The 23,443-nt window shown below is 48.2% G+C and overlaps 1 protein-coding gene across 6 annotated transcripts; it reads left to right on the plus strand.

The window, feature by feature from the left end:
• Window positions 1-9,040: 9,040 nt before the first annotated feature.
• Window positions 9,041-20,463, plus strand: Haus5 (HAUS augmin like complex subunit 5). 6 transcript variants are annotated; one of them, XM_036178055.1, is made up of 19 exons: window positions 9,041-9,197; window positions 9,753-9,815; window positions 9,909-9,941; window positions 10,071-10,095; window positions 11,498-11,603; window positions 11,684-11,843; window positions 13,957-14,026; window positions 14,117-14,199; window positions 14,679-14,736; window positions 14,901-15,025; window positions 15,191-15,254; window positions 15,335-15,465; window positions 15,664-15,826; window positions 16,618-16,698; window positions 16,775-16,920; window positions 17,235-17,346; window positions 17,430-17,562; window positions 19,874-20,006; window positions 20,111-20,463. In XM_036178055.1, the coding sequence occupies exons 1-19, from the start codon at window positions 9,100-9,102 to the stop codon at window positions 20,226-20,228; spliced, it is 1,902 nt and encodes a 633-aa protein (XP_036033948.1). In that variant the 5' UTR covers window positions 9,041-9,099; the 3' UTR covers window positions 20,229-20,463. The 6 variants fall into 6 exon arrangements, with proteins under 6 accessions (XP_036033948.1, XP_036034036.1, XP_036034127.1 ...); XM_036178143.1 differs by lacking the exon at window positions 9,753-9,815 and having other exon boundaries at window positions 9,050-9,197; XM_036178234.1 differs by lacking the exons at window positions 15,191-15,254; window positions 15,335-15,465 and having other exon boundaries at window positions 9,050-9,197.
• The last annotated feature ends 2,980 nt before the right edge of the window (window positions 20,464-23,443 follow it).

Genomic DNA, 23,443 nt, shown 5'->3' on the forward strand with positions numbered 1-23,443 from the left:
GAAAATAAGGCCTTTCCCCTTGAGGCAGCTCACAGGCCCTGGGTCACTTTTATTTGTTTGTTTTGTTTTGTTTTCTAAGGCAGGATTTCTCTGTCTAACAGACCTGGCTGTTCTGGAACTCTCTCTTTGTAGACCAGGCTGGCCTGAACTCACAGAGATCCACCAGCCTCTGGGATTAAAGGCGTGTGCCACCACACCCTGCCCTGGGGTCTCTTTTTATTTAGTTAGTATATGAGCCACATTTCCTTACATCTTTACATGTATGTGTTTTTACTGATGCTAAAGAATTTTACTTTTTTGGGCAGGGGTCTGGGGAAGAGATTGGTTTTTCCAGACAAGATTTCTCTATGTAGTTCTGACTGTCCTGGAACTCACTATGTAGACCAGGCTGGCCTTGAACTCAGAGATCCACCTGCTTCTGCCTCCCGAGTGCTGGGATTAAAGGAGAATATTACTTTTACCTTGTTAGATTCTGGATCTTTTGATTTCTATAAATATTCTTAAACTTCTGGAGAACAGTTCAGCCTGATGCCTCCAGGTCTTGTCTCTAGTCTTTTCCAGTCAGCTTTATTATTTAATTATATATTATTATTATTTATGAGAATTATTTCATCAAGATCTAATCTTACCCAGCTTTATTATTTAATTATATATTATTATTATTATTATTATTAATGAGAATTATTTCATCAAGATCTAATCTTACCCAGCCCTCTGTTAAATCTCAAGCCCAGGACAAATGGCTGAGGTCCCTATTTAACATACCAAATTGGACTTGGCAGCAAGGTTCTCCCAGCATCCCTCAGTCCCTAGCTGTTACAGGGGATGGCTGGTATACCCTGCCCTCTATCCCAACTCTCCAGCCCAGGGCTTCCCTTCCTCCAGAGGCTCTTCCCCAGATAGTCCAGACATTGTGGTTACCCGCCCCATTTTGTACCTTGGTCCTCCTGGCTGCTGCTCCTGGGTCCCTCTCCCGCCTTCCCCTCCCTCTCCCGCCTTCCCCCTCCCTCTCCCTACATGCCCCTGTAGGCAGATTTTTCTTTGTGCTGCTAGCTCACAAAAGAATGACACAGAGACTTATTATTAATCATGAGAGCTCAGCTTGAGCTTAGGCTTGTTCCTAACTAGTTCTTACAATTTAAATTAGCCCATATCTTTTAATCTATGTTCTTTTCCATGGCTAGGTTAACTTTACTCTGCCCATCCTGCTTCCTCTCCATGTATTTGGCAACTCTGCTGTCTTCTTCTCCCAGAGCTCTCTGTCCAGAAGTCTGGCCTATACTTCCTGCCTAGCTACTGGCCCTTCAGCTCTTTATTAAACCAATCACAGTGACACATCTTCACACAATGGAAAGGAATATTCCACAGCATGGCCCAGCTCAGTCTGGTCACGTCCACTCTGGACTCTCCCAGATGTCCCTGCTTCTGACTGTGTTCTCACTTTATCTATAATAAACTGCCCTCCACCACATCTAGGAGCAGTCATGCTCTTTCCTTTGCATTTCTTGTTTTTAGTCACCTCTACTCAGTGCCCACTGGGGAAGGAGCCTTCCCACTTTAGCTGGTAGGGCCTCCCCTTTTCCTTAGCCCTCCATGGGCTCCAGATAGCTCCAGATGACTGATCCCTCACCCTGGGTGTTGTTGGGTGTTTTCAGTCTTTTTGTTCTTTGCTCTTTTGGGGGCCAGACACCCAGCTCCCAAATAAATCACACATGGAGGATTATTCTTAATTATAAATGCCCAGCCTTAGCTTAGCTTTTTTTTTCTAGCTAGCTTTCCTTAAATTATCCTGTCTACCTTTTGCCTCTGGGCTTTTCCTTGTCTTACTTCTGTAATCATACTTTCACCCTTACTCCATGGGTGGCTGGGTGGCTGGGTGGCTGGCCCCTAGCATCCTCCTCTCCATGTTCTCTTGCTCTTTCTTCTTTTCCTCCCAGATTTCTCCTTCTATTTATTCTCTCTGCCTGCCAGCCCCGCCTGCCTCACTATTGGCCGTTCAGCTCTTTATTAGACCATCAGGTGTCTTAGGCAAAGTAACACAGCTTCACAGAGTTAAACAAATGCAACACAAAAGAATGCAACACATCTTTGCATCATTAAAACAAATTTTCCACAGCATAAACAAATGTAACACATCTTAAAATAATATTCCACAACACCTGAACTAGTTTCCTCATGTGTATCCTGTGTCAGCATATACTCCTCTCATGGGAGATCCTCTGCAGACTTCTGGTTTCTCTCCTTGTCTTGTGTTCTTTTGTCTTATGAATTCTAGCTGCCTTAGCTCCTCTGTAGACCCAGCTCTTTATCCTCAGCTTGGCAGAGACTGTGGGCTCTGCTGTGTACCCTCCTGGAGGGGGGTGTTGATTTGAAGGAAAATGGTCCCCAAAGGGAGGGGCACTATTAGGTGGCATGACCTTGTTGGAGTAGGTGTGGTCTTGTTGGAGTAAGTGTGTCACTGTGGGGTACCTATGCTCAAGCTACTCCCAATAAGACTGACCACTTCCTATTGCCTGCAAGATGTAGGACTCTCAGCTACTTCTCCAGCACCATGTCCCACCATGATGATAATGGACTGAACTTCTGAACTGTAAGCCACCACCACAATTAAATGTTTCCTTTATAAGAGTTGCTGTTGTCCTGGTGTCTCTTCACAGCAATAGAAACCCTAAGACAGGGGCCGTGGGCTCTGCTGCATTCCCTCCTCACACAAACACCTGGGATCTCCTTCTAGGCAGTAAGCTAGGACAATTTTAGGGCTCACCTACTCTCCTTTCTCTTGTACATTACTGCTGTAAGATAATCCTCTTGTATACTGTAAAGATTTGTCACTCAAATTGGTTTAATAAAACGCTGATTGGCCAGTAACCAGGCAGGAAGTATAGGCAGGACAAACAGACTAAGAATGCTGGGAAGAGGAAGGGTGGAGTCAGGGGTCACCAGCCAGATGCAGAGGAAGAAAGATGAGGAGAATGTCATACTGGGAAGTTACCAAGCCATGTGGCTAAACATAGATAAGAATTATGGGTTAATTTAAGTGTAAGAGCTAGTTAGTGATAAGCCTATGCTACTGGCTGAGCATTTATAAGTAATATTAAGCCTGAGTCAATTATTTAAGAAGCAGCTGCTGGGCACTTGGGAAGAGGCAGGCGTGAGAGAAACTTCTGCCTACACATTACTGCCCTTCCTTGTCTGCTATCCAGTGTTTTGAGGTGATTGTTCTATGTGTGTGGGTGCAGTAGAGAAACTGCCAACATGACCACTTGCTGTAGACATTGCTCTGTATAAATAAAATGCTGTTTGGCCAATAGCCAGGCAGGAAATATAGGCAGGACGAAAGAGAAGAGAATTCCGGGAGGTGGAAGGCTGGGCAGGGAGACACTGCCAGCCGCTGCCATGACAAGAAAGATGTAAGGTACTTGTAAACCACGAGCCATGTGGCAACTTATAGACTAACAGAAATGGGATAATTTAAGATATAAGAACTAGATACCAAGAAGCCTGCCACGGCCATACAGTTTATAAGTAATATAAGCTTCTGAATGATTATTTTATATGTGGGTTGTGGGACCGTGGGGGCTTGGTGGAACCTGGAGAGAAGCTCTCCAACTACAAATGGTGCCCAATGTGTTTGCACGAGTTTCCACCTAAAACCTGAGAAAAAGGATTCTAAAATGGAGCTAAAAACAGCTTTCTAGTTGTCTCTCTCATGTTAGCAGCAGCCTGTCGGTTTGAGCTACTATGGCGGGTTCCTGGTGTATGCGTCTGACCTGCAGTGTGGTGGGAATGAGGAATCTACAAGTGGCACTTTACTCTGCTGCGTGGTGGATTTAGCCTTTGCTAGTTTCTGGGCTATGCGCTGCTTTGATAGAACTGCTTCTGAGAGTTGATGGTACACATGGCTCCAGACCCAGAGCTGGCAGTAAACTGTACCACCACCACTTTGGAAAGCTGAGGTGGGCAGAGCCAGCAGCCACAGTGGCATTTCAGTCTTACAAAGATGGATATTACACAGAGAATCTGGTTTATGTTGTCTTTGGGATTTTTAACTACAAAAAAAGATTTGATCTTAAAAGCTGTTGAGTTAAACAAATATGTAAATTTTAAAGGTACCTGGACTTCAAGATTTGAATATAAGGATATGTTGCTTTGGAAAAGAGTCTCTGCTTTTTTTTCCACAGAAAGCCAGAGGCTGCGGATTTATTCCAGATTAAGATACATCAGGTTTGATCAGTCAAGACCACCTGAAAGGTCTCCGATGACACAATGGCCCAGATGATCCAACATCTAGAATGGTTTCAAGGCAACTGGCTCAGAGGTTTACCATCACGGACTACTCCATAATCCTAAAATTTTCTTTGTGTCCCCATAAGATACAGCACCCCCCTCCAGCAGGAAGTAGTAAGAAAAACTACGCCCAAATGCCCAAAATTATCAAGCTGGCTTTGGAGATGGAATTGGCTCACTCCTTCTCTAAACCCAGGCATATTGCTAAAAGAAAAGGTTAAGAGATTCTTGTGTCCCAAATCAGAAGAGCCCTATGGTGTGGGACAGAGAAAAACCAATATTTTTCTTTAAATTGGGTTGATTATAAATGTGATCTCTTTCTAAAGCAAAAAAGGGCATATGATATAGATATAATAGGATAAAAGGGTAGATTAATGAACTTTTAAAGAACAACAACTCATTTAAAATGTCTTACATTGGTATAGATTTTAGTCTATTGATACAAACTTAAAGTTAATTTTGTTATACTGTATATATATTTCTACTCTCATTTGAGATATTATCTTTATGCAACTCATTTAAAGTGTAATGGATAATTAAGAAATACAGATCAATTAGTCTTCTATGATAGTCAAACTTATAATCATGTTAAGTTTTCTAGGACATAGATATTTTTCAGATAGACAGGTAATCTTCAAACACTTCAAAGACCTACAGAATATGGCATTTAAAATATTTTTAAAATTTAGACTTTCTGGACAGTGAGACATGTCTGCTCCTGGCAGCACCGGATTTACTGCAGAGAGGAGGATGGGCATTGAAGACACTTCATATGGAGTTTATCTTCACCTTGGCAAAAATAGCCATTTGGGCAAGAAACTGTTCTTGCCTGGACTGCTTGATCTACTGGACAAGCAGGACCCATAAAAAGGTGACCACTGAACTTTGCTTGGCAAAATGGTCCTTCAGGTTCCTGCTTCACAGAGGAAACTGCCAGACATTCTACAGGACACTGAAAAAAATGACCGAAAGACTGTAGCTCTGTGGGCTGAAGACAAATGCCCCAACTTTATAAAGGAACATTAGGTGACTGTCCAGGCTGCCAGCTGTCTCTGTCTACCTAGCAAGACTCCCGAAAGTTGCTTACATCCTTTTCCCATTTCTCAGGTAATATTATATCCTTCTGAGGTCTTTGATGTAGTTGAAGACTAGGTAGGTATAATTTTCCTTAGTTATGATAAAAGATAAGTTAGATATGAAACTTTAGACTCATAAATATAGGAAAGATATAATATTTTGTTTCATTTTGCCAAAACAAATAAACTAGATATTGTAACTGTAATTCTTGCTTGATAATTGTTTTGTTATATGTAATTTTACTATGTAAAAGTTAAAACCTTCCTTTTAAAAAAAAGAAAAGGGGAAGTGCTGTGGATATCGCTCTGTATAAATAAAATGCTGTTTGGCCAGTGGCCAGGCAGGAAGTATAGGCGGGACAAGAGAGAAGAGAATTCTGGGAGGTGGAAGGCTGGGGCAGGTAGACACTGCCAGCCGCCACCATCACAAGAAAGATGTAAGGTACTGGTAAGCCACGAGCCACGTGGCAACTTATAGACTAACAGAAATGGGTTAATTTAAGATATAAGAACTAGATACCAAGAAGCCTGCCACGGCCATACAGTTTATAAGTAATATAAGCTTCTGAGTGATTATTTTATAGGTGGGTTGTGGGACTGCAGGGCTTGGTGACACCTGGAGAGCAGCTCTCCAACTATAACCACTTCATAATACGGTTGAGGTTTTTATTGTAGATATGAGGGAGAGAACATCCAGAGGCATCTGTTAGAGTCCAGAGCAGGGAGAGAAAGAAGTAGACTCAACATAGCCAGCAGACTGGACTGCCCAGGGCTAGGAAAACAGGAGAGTGGGAGAGAATCATGAAGACAGCGAGACAGCAAAAGTAGAGAGCATAGTGAGAGAGAGAAAGAATGGAGCAAGTGCGTACGGGAGGGTAAATGGATATAGCACGAGACACAAAGGAAAAGAGGGGAGTGGGAGTTAGAGAAAGAACAGCGAGAATAGCAGGGTTACACGGAGAATAAGTAGCTGGGGAGGGAAACCTGAGAGCTGAAGAGAGTTTACGGTAGGCAGGAAGAAGGCTAGGATACTAGCATGGGCTTTGAAATGTGTAACAGATGCTTGTGATACTGAGGGAGGCTGGAAGCCAGCATGGGCTTTGATAAGCAGCCCCAGGAATGTGCCAATGGAGCCCTATGTCCCTCTGCAAGGAGGTGAGGGAAAGGACTCCTTTTGGCAGATGGGAACCAGCTTCACAAGTTCCTGAGGAAGGCTGGCGTCTAACTGCTGGAAATCCTCCGGTAGTCCAGGTTGAGCTCATTTCTGGATATTTAGACAGTCTGAGACTTAACACATATATTTTGTCCCATTGAAGAAAAGAGTGTTGGGAGCTGGATGTGGTGGGACACACCTTGATCCTATTGATCTGATAGCAGAGGCCACTGGATGTCTGTGAGTTCAAAGCCAACCAACCTGGTCTACATAGTTCCAAGCCAGCCATAGTGAAAGCCTGTGTCTGAAAGTGTACAGTTAAGCAGGGCAGTGGGGGTGCGTGCCTTTAATCCCAGCCTTTGAGGCAGAGGCAGGCAGATCTCTGTGAGGTTTAGGCCAACTTGGTCTACAAAGCAAGTTTCAGGTCAGCCATGGCTACACAGAGAAACCCTGCCCCAAAAGACAAAATAAATAAACAAAAGCCAGGTAGTGTACACCTTTAGCCCCAGCACTCTAAAGGCAGAGGTGGGAGGATCTCTGTGAGTTCAAGGCCAGCATGGTCCACAAAGTGAGTTCCAGGACAGCCAGGGCTACATAGAGAAACCCTGTCTTGAAACCCACACGCCCTCAAAAGTGTATAGTTAAAAACTTTGGACAATATAACCTGGTTCCTATTCCTCCATCTTAGCTGGAAGTGGAAACAGCCGTTAATCTCATCAGTCTGTACTATCTGGTTTTCATTGGTTTCTGCCATGAACTTCTATTTAGGTGATTTATAAAATGTTTAAAAACTTATATCAAGGCTGGGTGGTGGTGGCGCACACCTTTAATCCCAGCACTCAGGAGGCAGAGCCAGGCAGATCTCTGTGAGTTCGAGGCCAGCCTGGTCTCACTTGTTTAGGTGCAGGAGTGGAGGGAAGGCAGAGAAAGGAGGATGGCTGGAGCTTGCAAGCTTAGATCCAAGAGCTTAAAGACTTTGTTTTAAGGAAGTAAGAGAGAGATGCCTGCCATCTTCCCCAGGCCATCAACACATATGGGGGTGCTCACCAGCACATACCAAAAGTGAACAACACACACACACACACACACACACACGTGCATTAAAAGATAAATAAAAATTAAAAACAGAGAAGAAAATAAAATATGAGGCTGGAAAAATGGCTCAGTTATTAGGAACACTGGCTCCTGTCAGGCGGCTGTGATGCAGGCCTTTGATCCCAGCACTTGGGAGGCAGAGCCAGGCAGATCTCTGTGAGTTCAAGACCAGCCTGGTCTACAGAGGGAGATCCGGGACAGACACCAAAACTACACAAAGAAACCCTGTCTCAAAAAACAAAAGAGAGAAAGAGAAAGGAAGGAAGGAAGGAAGGAAGGAAGGAAGGAAGGAAGGAAGGAAGAGAAGGAAGGAAGAGAAGGGAAGAGAAAAGAAAAAAAAAAAGAAAAGAAAAGAAAAGAAAAGAAAAAAGAAAAAAAGAACACTGGCTCCTCTTCCAGAGAATCCCGATTTGATTCCCCTAACTCACTTGGCACAACCATCTATTAACGCCAATTTCACGGAATCTGATGCCCTCTTCTGGCCTACGCAGGTACTGCATGCAGGCAAACCACCAATACTCATAAAATTTAACGTATCTTAAAGTATATGTAAAAGTAAGTTAAACTAAAATTAATAAAATAAGCAATAAGTCCATTGCCTCTCCTCAGCTGGTTCTCAGTGAATGAAAATGAAGACATGGCCGCTCCTGGGCATGGTTGAGAAGAGTTTTATTACAGATAAGAGGGAGAGAACAACCAGAAGAGACATCTAGAGCAGTTCAGACTGAACATGGCCAGCAAAATAGACTGGGCCATGAGAGGAGAGAGGGGAGGAGGAGAGCGAGAGAGGAAGGGAAGAGAGGAAAGAGGGGGCCAAAAGGACCCAGAGAGCGCGTGGAAACATAGAGGGCGAGTACCCAAATGGCTGAGTTAGGGGTGGAACTCAGGGGCTGGAGAGGTCTAGGGTAGGGGGCGGGATATGTCAACCAGGATGACTGTAGCGGGTGCGTGTGAGTAGAGACAGAGAGCCCAGAGGCTAGCATAGATCCTGACATGATAATAAACGCCACACGCATAGGTTAATGGAAGAGCCATGCGTCCCTTTTTGCCAAAGATTGGGAGAATGAGTCCTTTTAGCAAGTAGGAGCTAACTTTTTAAGTCCCGGAGGGAATGCGGGCTTTGTCTATACGCCAGACTTTGGAGGGAAGGAATTTCTTGGAACCTGACACTCATCCTCTTAGCGTGCAAGTCCATTTTTCAAGAAAATAAAGCGAAGCCTTCGGGACCTTTTGCCTCTCACAGTGAGTGAAAGAAGAAATGAGAGCAAGCGGGCGTCTGCACCTCAACCCGTCCTTTTCATTTTCGCTCACTGGAAGCCGCACTCGAGCTTGAAGGGCCGCCATGAAAAGCCGCAAGACCGGGCAGCAAGGACCTGCAGTCGGCGTGGCACCCGTGGCGTCTCGGCGTCGCGCCCGTGACGTCATCGGTGGGCGCCGCCGTTGAAGAGAGTGCGGGAAGCTGCGACGGCGGCTGAGCTTCGGACAGCCATGGAGCTAACGCAGAAAGCGCGGGAACTTAGTTGCTGGGCTGCAGAAACGATGGAGGTGCCCCAAGCGGCCCGCCCCTCGGAGTCGACGCTGCGCAGGTGAGGTCGCCCCGGGAGTGAGGCCCCCACCCAGAGGGCTCTCTCCAAGAGAAGGGTGAGGAGCCCAGGTGGTGATGCCTGGGACGCCGAACAGAGCAGGATCCCTGACACCTGTGGTCCTAGTCCAAGCGTTAATGGAGACCTGCAGAGGAAGGCGGCCCCTGCGACACCTCACCTTCGCCACTCCCCCCCAAGCGAAGATGACACTAGGTGGTTAGCAATAGCTGTCCTGTTGGGGACCGAGCCTGTAGGAACAATGACCCATGACCCTGTTAGGAAAGATCATTTCCTGGGGGTCGACCTCTCACCCCCCCCCCGTAAGTGACTGCAGCTAACCCTCTCCTAGAAGAAAGAGAACCCCGTTGTGGAATGAGAATCCCCTCACACTTAGTGAGGAGCTCACCCTCTCAGTGACACCCCTCCTCCCCAGGAGCACTGGCCTCTTCTCCCAGAAGTGGGAACTCTTGGGACTTTCCACCACCATACCTGTGAGAATGGTGGAGTATCCTCCTCCTGGGTGATGTCCCAAGCATACCTTCTGCTGTATCTCTTCAGGCTGTGTCTGGGTCAGGGGGCTGACATCTGGGCCTACATCGTGCAGCATGTGCATAGTCAAAGGTAAACCAAGCTAGTGCAGGGAGGAGGCCCGGGAGGGGGAAAGGCATAGGCAAAGCCCTCAGCAACTCCTCACCCTCCATCTTTCCAATGCAGGAGTATCAAGATGATCCGGGGAAACCTCCTCTGGTAACTGCTTCTCAAAGTCATCCCTGACTGTCTTCCCCAATCCTGTCTAGCCATGCTCATCCACAGCCTCTGCTTCCTGCCTTCTTCTCCGGAAGCCCCAACCATCTAACTCTGGTCTCATTTCTTTAGGTATGGTCATCAGGACAATCCAAAGGTGAGAAGCCTGTGCTGTAAGATTCTCTTTCAACCAAAAAAGAGCTTGCAAATATTTTGCTCTAGGCTGGATTTGTCAGGGACACTGTATTACAAAACAGCCCAGATGTTTGGGCTCCCAGAGGTTGTAGTCCAGGGGGAGCCAGGCACAAGCTGAGTAGGGTAGGGAGCAATGGAACATAGACATGGGGCACTCGTGTTGGCAAGAGGAGGGCACTAAGCTGAGGCCCTGTAGCCTCAACACTCAGGAGAAGGCAGAAGGATCACCGTGATCCTCAGGCCAGCCTGGGCTACACAGTGAGACCCTGTAAAAGCAAATAAATAAATAAGCTACTAAGAGGAAATGGGGTGTTGTGGAATATTAATTTAAGATGTGTCATATTTGTTTATGCTGTGAAATATTTGTTTAATGATGCAAAGATGGTGGTGGTGGCATACGCCTTTACTTTAATCCCAGGACTTGGGAGGCAGACGGATCTCTGTGAGTTTGAGGCTAGCCTGTTCTACAAAGTGAGTTCTAGGACAGGCTCCAAAGCTATACAGAGAAACCCTGTCTCGGAAAAAAAAAAAAAAAAAAATGATGCAAAGATGTGTTACATTTGTTTGATTAAATAAAATTAACGTGCAGTCAGGAGATTGATAGCTACTTGCTATTCAGCCTCTCTGAGCAAGCAGAATTTCACCTCAACCTCGAATCCTGAGTTTCGTAGAGGGATAGAAGAGGTCTAGATAAGATCCCTTGAGTGGCCGTGATCGCCCGAGGGAACAGAACTCCCACCTGGCTAGGCTGCACTGGCCGGACTGCTGCGGAGTTGCAGCTGTCCATTAGGACAGCAGTTGTTCAAAGAGCAGCTACTGAGTTTCATGGAAAACAGCACTGTAGAAAGGACAGCTTTGGGGGCTACTGGGGGACACAGGAAGAGGTCAAGACTAGGACACTAGAGAGGCGCTCAACAGGTAAGGGCTCTTGAAGGGGACCCCAGTTCAGATCCCAGCATCCAGAGCAGATGGCTAACAACCAACTGTGATTTCAGTTCTAGGGGATTCAACACCTGGCCTCCACTGGCACCTGTATGTATGTGATGCACACACACATTTTTTTAAACACTAAGACAGGAGCTTGGTGTGGTGGTACTTGCCTTTTATCCCAGCACTTGGAGGCTGAAGCAGGAGGACTGTGAGGCTTAACTGAGCTAGTTACATAGCAAAATCTTGTCTCAATAAAAATAGAAAATAAGAAAATGACAGAGATGTGAGAGTCACCACACAGACAACCAAGGAGGTGGTGAGGTAATCCCAGGAGGGAGAGCTAGGTAGCCTCTTAGTGCTCCTGTCATCTCCCAGGAGATGAGCCCCAGTGAGTCCGAGCATCTAGCCTTCTGACGCTGTACTGATCCCATCAGGTCCGTCAGAAGTTGGAGTTGGAAGCCACTGTGGCCCGCCTGCGTGCAGAAATCCAAGGGCTAGACCAGAGTTTGGAGCTGACGGATCAAGAGACTGAAGTTCAGGGTGACTGGCTGGGCCAGCCCAATGGGCAGTGAGACCCTGGATGAGGGAGGTGCTGACAGTCACCATTGCTCCTCCCACAGACATGGCCATGGCACAGACACTGCAGAGCCTGAGAGACACCCGGCATCGAACTCTTCTCCTCCAGGCCCAAGCCAGGGCTGTACGAAGACAGCAACGTGGACTGCAAGATCCCATGCAGAAGCTGCAGAATCAGCTCAGGCATCTGCAGGACATGCAGAGGTGGGGTTCAGCCTCCCCAGGGAGGTCAGACATTCTCCTCAGAGACCCCGGTGTTGTGCCTGATCCCTTCCTGCTTCCAGCTGTAACCTAAGGGCCATCAGGATAAGTTCTGTTATCTTGGGCACCTGGATTTATGGTGCCAACTAGATATCTAGGACACTGGCTTTGAGGAGACAACTGAATACACAGAATAGGTCCCAACCTCCTGGAGCTGATGACCTTCCGCATAGAAGGCAGATGGTAACCCAGGAAATAGCTCATAGTTTCTGGTAGATTCTTCAGGAGATAAATTCTGTGAAGGGTTGTATGATGAAGGGAGGGGGTAACGTTTAAGTTTGGGGAGGAGTCTCCATAGCAAGCTTAGAGAGCAGAGCTCAGCTTGGGAATGAGCAGCCGGGAGCAGTGCAGCCCACGCTGGTCGGGCGTGTGAGGAGGCTGAGTGGGAGAGGTGAGCAAAGCCGCAGAGGCACTGTAGTTTCTCTCTGAAACCCCAGATGCCCTGGCTCGGCCACTTAGAACTGCGTGATCTTGGGCGAAGTATTCTTTGTGCCTCTGTTCCTAAGACCTATGGAATGGTGCTGATGGTCAGCCTCTCTGGTTAGTATAAGAATCAGGTGAATCAGATTCATGGAAAGTGCTCAGATGTCTGCCAACTGTTCTGAGTGTGATAGAAAAGTGTCATGACACTCCTTAGGTCTCGTGAAGGTATTTCCATTTTTTAAGAGTATGTGTTTTGTTTTTATTTATTTTATTTTATGTTATGTATGTGGGTGTTTTTTCTAGCATGTATGGCTGTGCACCATGTGTATGCTTGGTGCCCTCAGAAGCCAGAAGAGGGCATTGGCTCCCCTGGAACTGAAAGCTGCCACATGGGTGCTGGGAATCAAACCCAAGTCCTCTGGAAGATTAGAAGGCCTTATCCCTGACCCATCTCTTCCCCCCATGTCGCTGTTTTCTGTAGTGGTACTTGGCATTAAACCTCAGGCCTCACATGTACTGAACAAGTGCTTTACTACTGAGCCACACCCCTTACATTTGTTGTTTTTTGTTTTAGACAGGGTCTATGTAGACCAGGCTGGCCCCAAAGTGACACTGAACCGCCTGCCTCTGTCTCCCAGTGCTGGGATTAAAAGTGTGCAGCACCACGCCCACCCCACCCTTTTGCTTGTTTGAAGATATGTTTATTGTTTTTACTATGTGTGTGTGCCTGTGTGAGTTTCTGTGCACCACATCCATGCTGGTGCCCCTGGAAGCCAGAAGGCATCAGATCCTCTGGAGCTGGCATTACAAGCAGTTGTGAGCCACTGAATATGAGTGCTGGGAACCAAACCCCAGGTCCTGTGCCAGAGCAATGTGTTCTTAACCACAGAGCCATCTCTCCAAGCCCCACCTTGCCTTTTTCTTACTTTGTATAAAGTTTGAGGCAGTCTTACTAAGTTACCTAGACTGGTCTTAAATTTGCTTTGTATGCACAGCAGCTGTGCTGGCTTCCCACAGAGCTGTGTAGCCCAAGGAGCTGGAGAGATGGCTCAGAGGTCAAGAGCACTGCTTGCTCTTTCAGAGGACCTGGGTTCAATTCCCAGCACCCACTGGCAGCTCACCATGTAGCCCAGGTTGACTTCAGACTTTCAGTGATCTTCCTGTCTCAACTGCCTGAGTGCTAGAATCCAGTGTTTCTCAACCTGTGGGTCGCAACTCCCCTGCGTTGGCAGACCCTTTCACTGCGGACACTCCTTAAGACAATTAGAAAACACAGATATTTACATTGACTCATAACAGTAGCAAAATTACAGTTATGAAATAGCAACAAAATATTTTCTGGTCAGGGGTCAGCACAGCATGAGGAACTATATTAAAATTTCACAGCAGTAGGAAGGTTGAGAACCACTGGCTAGAATCTCAGGCATGAGCCACTGTGCCTGACTTCCCCAAGATTTTAATAGGGTTGTGACCACTGTCAGACCAGAGGAGACAGGAAGAGGTAGACTGTAGACTAATGAGGAGTCTAATGTCAGAGATGACAGTAGCCAAGAGACATGCCATGAGAGCCAGGCGGGGGAGGGGCACATCTGCTCTTCCTAGAACCCTATTCTGGTTACACTCTTCCTTCCAGGAAAGCCAAAGTGGATGTGACCTTTGGACCTCTGGTGTCAGCAGCCCCAGCCCTAGAGCCTGAGGTGTTGGTGAGCATCCTGGGCTGTGCAGGGGCTACGAGGAGTCAGGGACCAAGCAGAGGCCTGGAACCCACCTATGCCCCATCCTCTTCCCTCTAGCGTGATGTCCGGACAGCCTGCTCCCTTCGGACTCAGTTCCTGCAGAACCTTCTCATTCCTCAGGCCAGGGGAAACAGCATCCCGTGAGTGTTCACAGGCTCCAGGACCCTGGGAAGGCCCTGGGCGTGAGGGGCAGGAGATGGCTGGTCTATAAATTACTCAAGACTGGATTTCTGGGTTATGTCTGTGTGAGCTCCAAGGGTAAGATGAGAAAGACACAGACCCACCGTAGGCAGCAACAGCCAGGTGATCAGGGCTGTTTGAGGTAGGGAGGCATGAGGCTCTAGGACCCAGAGGAGGCCCTTACCCAGCTGGGGGTGGGGAGGGGAGGGGCTCTGGGGAGGAGACTTAATTATGGTGAAGGATCAAGAGCTAACAGAACTTGTAATGGCTCCCAGGACAGCAAGTTCAGATAATTTGGGAACTCAAGCCTAATACGCATATATGGACTCAATTCCTTGTCTGTCCAGTGGAGACAATGACAGCTCCCACTTACATGTAGTGGTGATAGAGGGTAACTGAAGTATCCTGTAACATTTTTGTCCCTCGCCCAAATCCACAGAAGCCCTTGTGAGGCCCACTTCGGAAGTTCCCATCAGCAGTGGCTAAGCTCAATTGAGGTAAGAGGACAGGGCTCTCAGGGAAGGGTACTTCCTCCTGCTCCATAATGAAATTTCCAGTTGCCAACCCCCCCTAATCATCTAGCCCTAAGTCATTTCCCTGGAGACCTGGCTTGCATCCCGGCAGCACCATCCTGCCCTGATTTCCCATTTGTCCCTACCAGACACTGCTGACAAGCCACCCTGCAGGCCACATCCTGGCCGCCTTGAAGTACCTGGCTGCAGAGCGGGAGACAGAGATCTGGTCCCTGTGTGGTGGGGATGGGCTCAAAGAAGAGGTCATGGCCAGGTGGGCAGTGAATGTTCTTATAGCTAGGAGCAGGCAGTAGCCTGCCATTGGGGGTGGGACTGAATGCCGGCCTACAGCAGGGGAGGAGAGGACTGATGCTGACCACAGCACTCATCAAGACAAAAATAAAGGGCTATTCCCTCGGCTGTTCTGTCCCCGCCCCAGGCCCCAGGCCCCAGACCCATCAAACTCCACCCAGGCCCTGCCATCCTCCGTTCATCTCATCCAGGTAACCCTGAGACACTTTCCTAAGACCCACTGAACCCCCCCTGCCCATGGACCATGCCCACACAGACCTTGTACCCCCAGGAAGGCTGGCAGGCTGTAGGTACACTAGTTACCCAGAGGAGTGCACTACTGAGTGAGCGACAAGTCCTGACTGGCCGCCTCCAGAGCCTAGTGGAGGAGGTGGAGAGGCTCGCTCTGGGACCCACTGAGAGGTAAAGAGGCTCGCTCAGCAGTGGCCCTCTTCCAAGAGGCTCGGGATACTGGATGCTGTCCACCCTGGGCCCCCTCATTTCCTCCCTTCCTGGCGCTTGTTTCCTGTGTTTGGGGTCCTCGTGCCGCCCTGAAGATCTCATCTCCTCAGTGTGGCTGCCAGTCTCCTTGCTTTCTTTCAATTTCTCCCCACGCCCCAGGAAAACGCTGCTGCTGGGACTTAGGTGCAGTGGCCTGTGGGCAGAGCTCAAAGCTCTTCATGCCCAGAGCCAGGAACTGGGGGACGCGGTTGGGCACCGGCAACTTCTGCTTCGAGAGCTGCTTGCCAAGCAGCAGCGGATCCTGCAGTGGCGTCAGCTGGTGGTGAGATACTGGGCCTGTAGCAGGCCAGAGTGGAGGTGTCAGAGTGGGCCTAGAGAGCGAGAACTGGGCCTCCAGAGCTCAGGGACGGCTCCGTGATAAGAGTTCTGGCTGCCCTGGCTGGTGGTGGTGCATACCTTTAATCTCAGCACTCCAGAGGCAAAGGATCTCTGTGAGTTTGGGGCCAGCCTGTTTTACAGAGCTACTTTTTTTTTTTTTAAGACTTATTTATTATGTACAGAAGAGGGCGCCAGATCTCATTACAGATGGTTGTGAGCCACCATGTGGGTGCTGGGAATTGAACTCAGGACCTCTGGAAGAGCAGTCAGTGCTCTTAACCTCTGAGCCATCTCTCCAGCCCCCCAAGAGCTACTTCTAAGACAGCCAAGGATACACAAAGAAACCCTATCTTAAAAAAAAAAAAAATTTACTAGATGTTCTTCCAGAGAACCTGGGTTTAATTCCCAGCAGCTACATGGCAGCTCATAATTGGGACTTCAGTTCCAAGGGATCCGATACCCTCTTTCTGCCTCTGTGGGTATCAAATATGCATGTGATACATAGACATCTATATAGGCTAAACACCCATACACATAAAAATAAATAAATCTAAAAAAATTTAAGGAGTAGGGAGGGGAGGGATGAACAAACAAACGAACTGGGCCTCTATGTGGGGAGGGACCCAGGGTGAGACTCCCATGAAGAAGCAGGACCTGCACTTTGTAAGAAGGGGTGGGCTGCCCTGGGCAGTGGGAAGAACAGGAAGCTAGTGTCATGGGCCTCCTCATTCCCAGGAGGAGACCCAGGAACAGATCCGCCTGGTCATCAAGGGAAACTCAGTCATCAAGACCCGCCTGAGCAAGGGCCCAGAGGAGGTAAGATGAATGTTGGGCAAGGCTTGGTTAGGGAGGGTGAGCCCAGCCCACCCCATCCACCCTCTCCATCCCACAGGTGCTGGCTCTGATTCAGCAGAAGGTTGTTCCCACCTCAGAAGCGGTGGCACCACAGAGCCAGGAACTGCTCCGCTGCTTGAAGGAAGAAGCCCAACACCTGCACCATATTCTGCTGGGTCCCCTGCTGTGGTACCATGCCAAAGGGTGAGGCTGGGCCAGCCCTGTCTTCCCTGATGAAACACCATTCCACCTGAGTAACTCTAAGGCTAGGTTCAGGTAGAGGGGAGCCACACTCTCAGAAAATGAAGGTGATCAAGAAGACAGCTGACACCCACCTCAGGGCTCCACACACACGCACGTGCACACAAAAGCAGCCCAGGGTCCCCAGACTCTCAAAACTCACCCCGCATCATCAGCTACAGTCTGGTCTCCCAGTCCTTAGCCCCACCTCCAAGTCCTTGACTCCAGAGCTTCTGGCAATCAGGCTGTTCTATTAGTGTTCTAATTGCTACCCACAGGCTGAAGCCACTATCCAGGATCCTACCATCCATCCATCAGCTTCACCCCACTACCCCAAGGGGTTCCAGCTTCATCTCGCTGAGCCATACCCTGGGGCTGCCTGTAGGGAAAGTGAGTGTCCATGCCCTGTGACCTGTCTGCCCATCCCAATCCCAACTCTATGGCCAAGATGACCATTCTTCCCCTGCCCCCAGGCACCTGAGCTACTCCTTCCAAAGGCTGTCTCTCTCCGCCAAGACCTTCTGTTTCTCCAAGACCAGTTGGGTCTCCAAGTAGGAAATCTCCTTCATGTGAAGACCAGTCTGCCTCTGGGACCATCCACCCAGGGTATGTTGACTTTTCAGATCCAGCCTTCCATTTGCACCACCACAGGCTTCCTGAAGTGCTAAGAACCCCACACCACAGTGTGCTGGGAACACGCTAGCTTATTTCCACTGCATGGCAAGCTCTTGGCTCTGGTCGGTGCTGTTCTCCCCAGTCACAGAGCAGGGAGCTCAGGTGCACGAGGCTCAGGAGCCTGGCCACATGGTAGAATGAAGGTTGGTTGGTTTGCTTTTATTTTTTTGGTATGTATCTCACCGTGTAGCCCAGGCTGGCATTCAAACTTGAGATCCTCTTGCCTCTTCCTCCCAAAGAAGGCCTGCACCACCACTCCCAGCAAGAACTTGGATATGAACCTAGATAGTCAGATGTGGAGCTAACTATAAAGCTATATAACCTGTCCATTTGCCAAGTACTCACTCACTGCCATCAGAATGTTCCTTGTGTGTGTGTGTGTGTGTGTGTGTGTGTGTGCATGTTTGTGAAGGTCAGAGGACAACTGCTTGGAGTCTGTTCTCTGTCTGCCTTGTGGGTCCCAGGGGTCAAGCTCAGGAAGTCAAGCTTGGCAGCAAACACCTTTACCTGCTGAGCCACCTTTGATGGCCCAGAGTGTATTCTGTTGTTGTTTCTTGAGACAGGGTAAGTAGCCTAAGCTGGCCTCAGAAAAACAATCTGTTCCCTTAACTGCCCAAATGCTGGCATGATAGCCCTACACCACCACCCCACCACCCCCCCCCCCGGCCTCACGGTTATCTTGAACTCCTAATATACCTGTAACAACTCTTGGGTCCCTCTACTCTAAAGAATAATTGTGTCCCCTTCCTTCCTGGCTTCTTCCCCTCTCTAATTGATCCCTGCCCTCTTCATCTGGCAGAAACCAGGCTTAGTTCCCATGGCTCCCTCACCCCCATGTCAGCTCATCAGCAAGCTCTCAGAGCCCCAACTCCAGGCTTCATTATGAGCCCTGCCACACTAGTCCACAACTCCGGGAGTTCTCAGAGACAGCAGGCCTAGACAAAGAACATGTAAGAATCACAGACAGGGAATTCAGTGACCAGTATGCTTTCTGCATTAAGTTTCAGTGGGGTTCTGTTCTGGTACATGGAGAGGGACTAGGCCCGTTCACCATCTGCAAGAGTGAAAGGTTGGAGCAGGGTGAAAGGGCCTTGGGATAAAGGATGCTAGGAGGGATAAGGATGTTTCCCAAAGGGAAAGATGGTGAGTTGAAGACAGTGCTCGGGGAGTAGACTGCTTGCCTAGCATGCATACAGCCCATAACCACACTGCATAAAAGGAGGCATGGTGCACACCTGTAATCCTAGTACTGGGGAGGCAGAGACAGGAGGATCTCTGTGTGAGATAGTGAGTTCCAAGCCAGCCATGCCTACATAGTGTAAAAAGACCTGTCTCTAAAACACGGTGATGGCTAGAGAGATGGCTCAGTGGTCAAGAGCACTTGTTTTTACAGGGGACCTGGTGCAGTCCCAGCACCCATATGGCAGCTCACAACTAGCTGTAACTCCAGTTCCAGAGGACCTGCTGCCATCTTCTGGCTTCTTTGGGCACCAGGCACACATGTGATGCATATACATACATGCAGGCAAAACTCACAAAATAAATAAGCCTAAAATACACACATGCCCACACCTGTCTCAGTACTTGGGAGGCTTTAAAGGCAGGAGGGGGATCACAAGGCTCAACACCATCCTTAGCTATACAGCAAGTTTGAGGCTAGCCTGTACTACAAAGACCTTGCCTCGAAAGAAAAAAGTAAGGGCTAGGTGTGGTGGCACACCTTTAATCCCAGTTCTCAGGAGTTAGAGGCATAAGGGTCTCTACATGTTCGAGGCCAGCCTGGTCTACTTATGGAGTTCCAAGACAGCCAAGGCCACATAGAAAGAACAGAAGGAGAAACGAAGAAAAAGTATGGTGTCTCATGTGGGCCCTGGAGTTAGAGCACGTTTTCCCCAGAAGGGAACAGGAACCACATAATGCAAACTCACAAACTGAGCTGAGAAGCCTGGACTCTACCTGGAGGGCACTGGGGAGCCTGGAAGCAGGCTTCTGAACAGGAGAGGGAGACACTCAGGAAGAAGCTTCTGGCTAACTGGAGGGAGGGTGAGCCGAATGGAAGAGTGGAGCCTAGGAAAGAGGCCACAGGGAATTGAAAGAAACTGAGGCAGCTGAGTGTGTGTCAGAGACTTGTGGGCCATAGAGTAGAAGGCAGCAAAGTCTAGGTTGAAGCCTTGAAGGTGGCATCCTTGAGATGGGGACCCTGAAGACAGGGCATAAGCTGCCTCCCCACTGTAACCTCCAGAGCTGCTGCAGATCCAGGCGTCCCAAGAGAAGGAGCAGAACAAGGTCATGGGGCAGGCCCTGAAGAAGCTGGAGGACCTGATGGAACAGGCATTGGAGCAGATCCCCAAGCTGCAAGTGCTCATGGGGGACTGGTGAGATGGGTATTCAAGCCCGGGGACTGACTGCTTCACAGCCAGTCACATAATGGGACAGTCTGGAGGATGGGGCTCTCCTCAGACACCGTTCCTTTCCTCAGGTGGGAGCAGCCAGGCCAAGCCGCCCTCTCTGGGGAGCTCTGCCAGGGCCTGTCCCTGCCCCAGTGGCAGCTGCGCTGGGCCCAGGCCCGGGGAGCACTGCAGCAGCCATACAAATGAAGAGGAGGCCAGGAGCAGTTGAGAATTGCAATTTAGCCTGGTGGTATGAGCCTATTGTCTGCCTGGGAGGCCAAGGAGCCAAAGAAAGGACTCCTGTTGATTTCTACGCCAGCCTCGGCTACACAACAATTTCCAAGACAGCCTAGGCTACATAGTAAGAGATCCTATTTCAAAAATAAATAGTATTTAACCCCCAAACTTCGCCTTCCTTCAATAAAGCATTTGGAAGAAAGTATTGCCCACTTCTGTCAGCTTTGTCTTGGCACAGACTTTCAGTTCCCTCTGGCTGCCATTCTGTGGCTCCTCCCAGTTCTCTCTGTGCCCTTCCATTAAAGCCAAGAGAAAGGGGTTTTTTGGACCATACACCTTAGAGTGGCTGCTTCACTTTCCTCCTCAGTAGATTAAATAAAATGAACCAAAGCCCCTGCCTTCAGGGACCTAGTGGCCTAGGAGAGGGAGCTAGCCAGCTGGCAAGGTGAATGACAGTATGGCACAGCAGAACCTAACTGCCACAGAGACATTAAGTAGGGTAAAGGTGTTGGAGGGAGACTTCCAGGGCAGACCTTTGCTGGAAAGGTCAATCAGAAAGGCTGCAGGTGGCTGTTGTAACACAGTGCCTTGCTAGAACAGAGCCTTATGCAGTGCAAGAAACGACAGTGTCCTCTAGGGTTCTGTTTTGATAGTCTATGAACAGAGCCCAGGCTGGCCTTCAACTTGTGAGCCTCCTGTCTCCACCACCTCAGTGTTTGCACTACCAGGTTGTCTCAATTCCTTTTCTAAATGCTGTGACAACTCAAGAGAGGCTTGTTCTGGCTCCTTGAGAGGCTCCTGTGCATCCTGGGAGGGAAGGCATGGCAGCTGAAGTAAGTCGGACTGGGAGCTGAAGGAGATGCTTGTTCATATCACAATGGAGCTAGAGACAGAATATTGAGTAGAAATCAGAGATAAATACTATGTTCAAGGCTCGCTACCAGCAACCCACTCCTAGCCAGGTCCTATATGCCAAAGGTTCACTAACTTCACAACACAGCATCAACACCGGGGGACCAAGCATTCAAACATGAGCCTGTATGGGCCGTATCAGAGTCAGACTCCAACAAGGGTTCTACGGTTAGTACAGTTTTCATTTTTTATGTTTGTAGATTGTCTAAGAAAAATGATCTGTTAGCATCCTACTTTACACATATCCCAATAACACTTATTAAACTTTGGAGGAGGGGCAGTAAGATGACTCACTGGGTAAGGGCACTGGTCTCCAAGCCTGATGACCTGAGTTCAATCTCTGGGACCTAATTACATAGTGGGAGGAGAGATCAGCTCCTGCAAGTTGTCTCCTGTCCACCATGTATGTGTGCTATGTATGCACATGGACACACACAATAGTGTTATTTAAATGTTTCACAAAAGGATACAGTGTAAATGCCTTATAATATTGTATTTGCATTAGAAATGCAACTTAATTTTCCTAAAACATTCATTGTAATTGACAACATAGTAGCTGGTGATGGTGGCACACACCTTTCATCCCAAGCAGAGGCAGACAGATCTCTTGAGTTCGAGGCCAGTCTGGTCTGCAGAGTGAGTTACACAGAGAAACCCCGTCTCAAAACAAAAAACAAACAAAAAAAAAAACATAGTCACATGAACAATCTTGACACACAGATTGTGGTTTCAAGGTGCCATTACTGACTAAACTCTGAGTTTAAAGGAGTCAGGAACCCTGGGGAAATGGCTGACTCTAGGCCTGGGGAAAGAAGTATGCAAAACATAGAGGAGTTATTCTGTCCCAAAAAGCAAGGGAGTCCTTCAGGACAGCTGGCCAAGAGAGGAAGAAAAACCACCCAGTGAGGTAGTATGCTGTGCTCCCATCACTGGGAAGGTAGAGACAACAGATGCTAGGTTTGATGTGGGGTACACAGTGAGACTCCACACCCCCCTACACACACACCTATAAAAAGTAGCACATGATTCCCTGTTTCTGTAAGACTGTGCCCAACTTTTTAAAATGGTGGGACAGGATTTGGCATCACCAAGGGCAACCTACCATCACGAGCCTCTAAAAGGTACAACCAGATACAATGGGTTACAGTACAATGGCATTATGAAGTATTCTGGCCTTCCCCCGCCACCATCTGAGGCTGGGTTTCACACCTGTGATCTCTATCCGTACTCAAAAGACAGAGGCAGGAGGACTGCCGTGGTTTGTGGTCAGCATGGTGAGTTCCAGGCCAGCCAGAACTACCCAGCAAGGTGCCTCCAAACACTAAAAAATTAAAATATAAAATTATGACCTAAAGCATAAATTTTTATGAATCTATATTGACAAAATGATTGAATAAATGGGTGACAATAGAGAAATCTTCCACTAAAATTTGTAATATTTATGTATATATTCTTTCAAGGAGGTGTAGAAAATCACATAACATAGCACACACAGTTTCTGCACTCAGAAGGCTGAGACAAGAGGATGCTAACCTGGGACTATACAGAGACCCTGCATCAAAAAGAAGTGACATGTAATTCCCTATTCCTTAAGGCTGAATTTGATGGTGTCTTCCTTTGAGAGTACAGAAAAGCACTTTTTTGTTTGTTTTTGTTTTTCAAGACAGGATTTCTCTGTGTAGCTTTGCGCCTTTCCTGGAACTCACTTGGTAGCCCAGGCTGGCCTAGAACTCACAGAGATCCACCTGGCTCTGCCTCCCTGAGTGCTGGGATTAAAGGTGTGCGCCACTACCGCCCGGCAGAAAAGCACTTTTTAAAGGAAATCTATAGTGGAAACGCTCGATAGGACCTTATCCAAGCAACAGGTGAAAACCATGTGTATAATTTGTATTCTTGGACTCTGAGAAGAAATCCACTTTACCCTCTATGGTCTTTTCCCCAGAGACCATGACCAGAATAACGATGAGGGGGGGGAAAAAACCCATCAAATCCCAAATGAAGAACACCCTACAAAACACCTAACAGCACTCCTCAAAACGTGTCACAGGGAAGAAGAACCCAATAGAAACCCAACAACTAATGGGACGGGAATGTGGTGTCCTGGTGAGATGCTGGAACAGAACAGGGACATTAGGTGAAACCAAAGGAAACTGGAATAACCTATGAGCCTCAACTCATGAAAATGTCAGCGGGCTTGGAGGAGCAGTCGGGAGACAAAAGCGGCTAACAAACAAAATACTTCAATTCTCTCTAGATACTCTAGCATAAAATGC

Source organism: Onychomys torridus, chromosome 1, assembly GCF_903995425.1.
Source record: "Onychomys torridus chromosome 1, mOncTor1.1, whole genome shotgun sequence".
In the NCBI taxonomy this organism is placed as follows: Eukaryota; Metazoa; Chordata; class Mammalia; order Rodentia; family Cricetidae; genus Onychomys; species Onychomys torridus.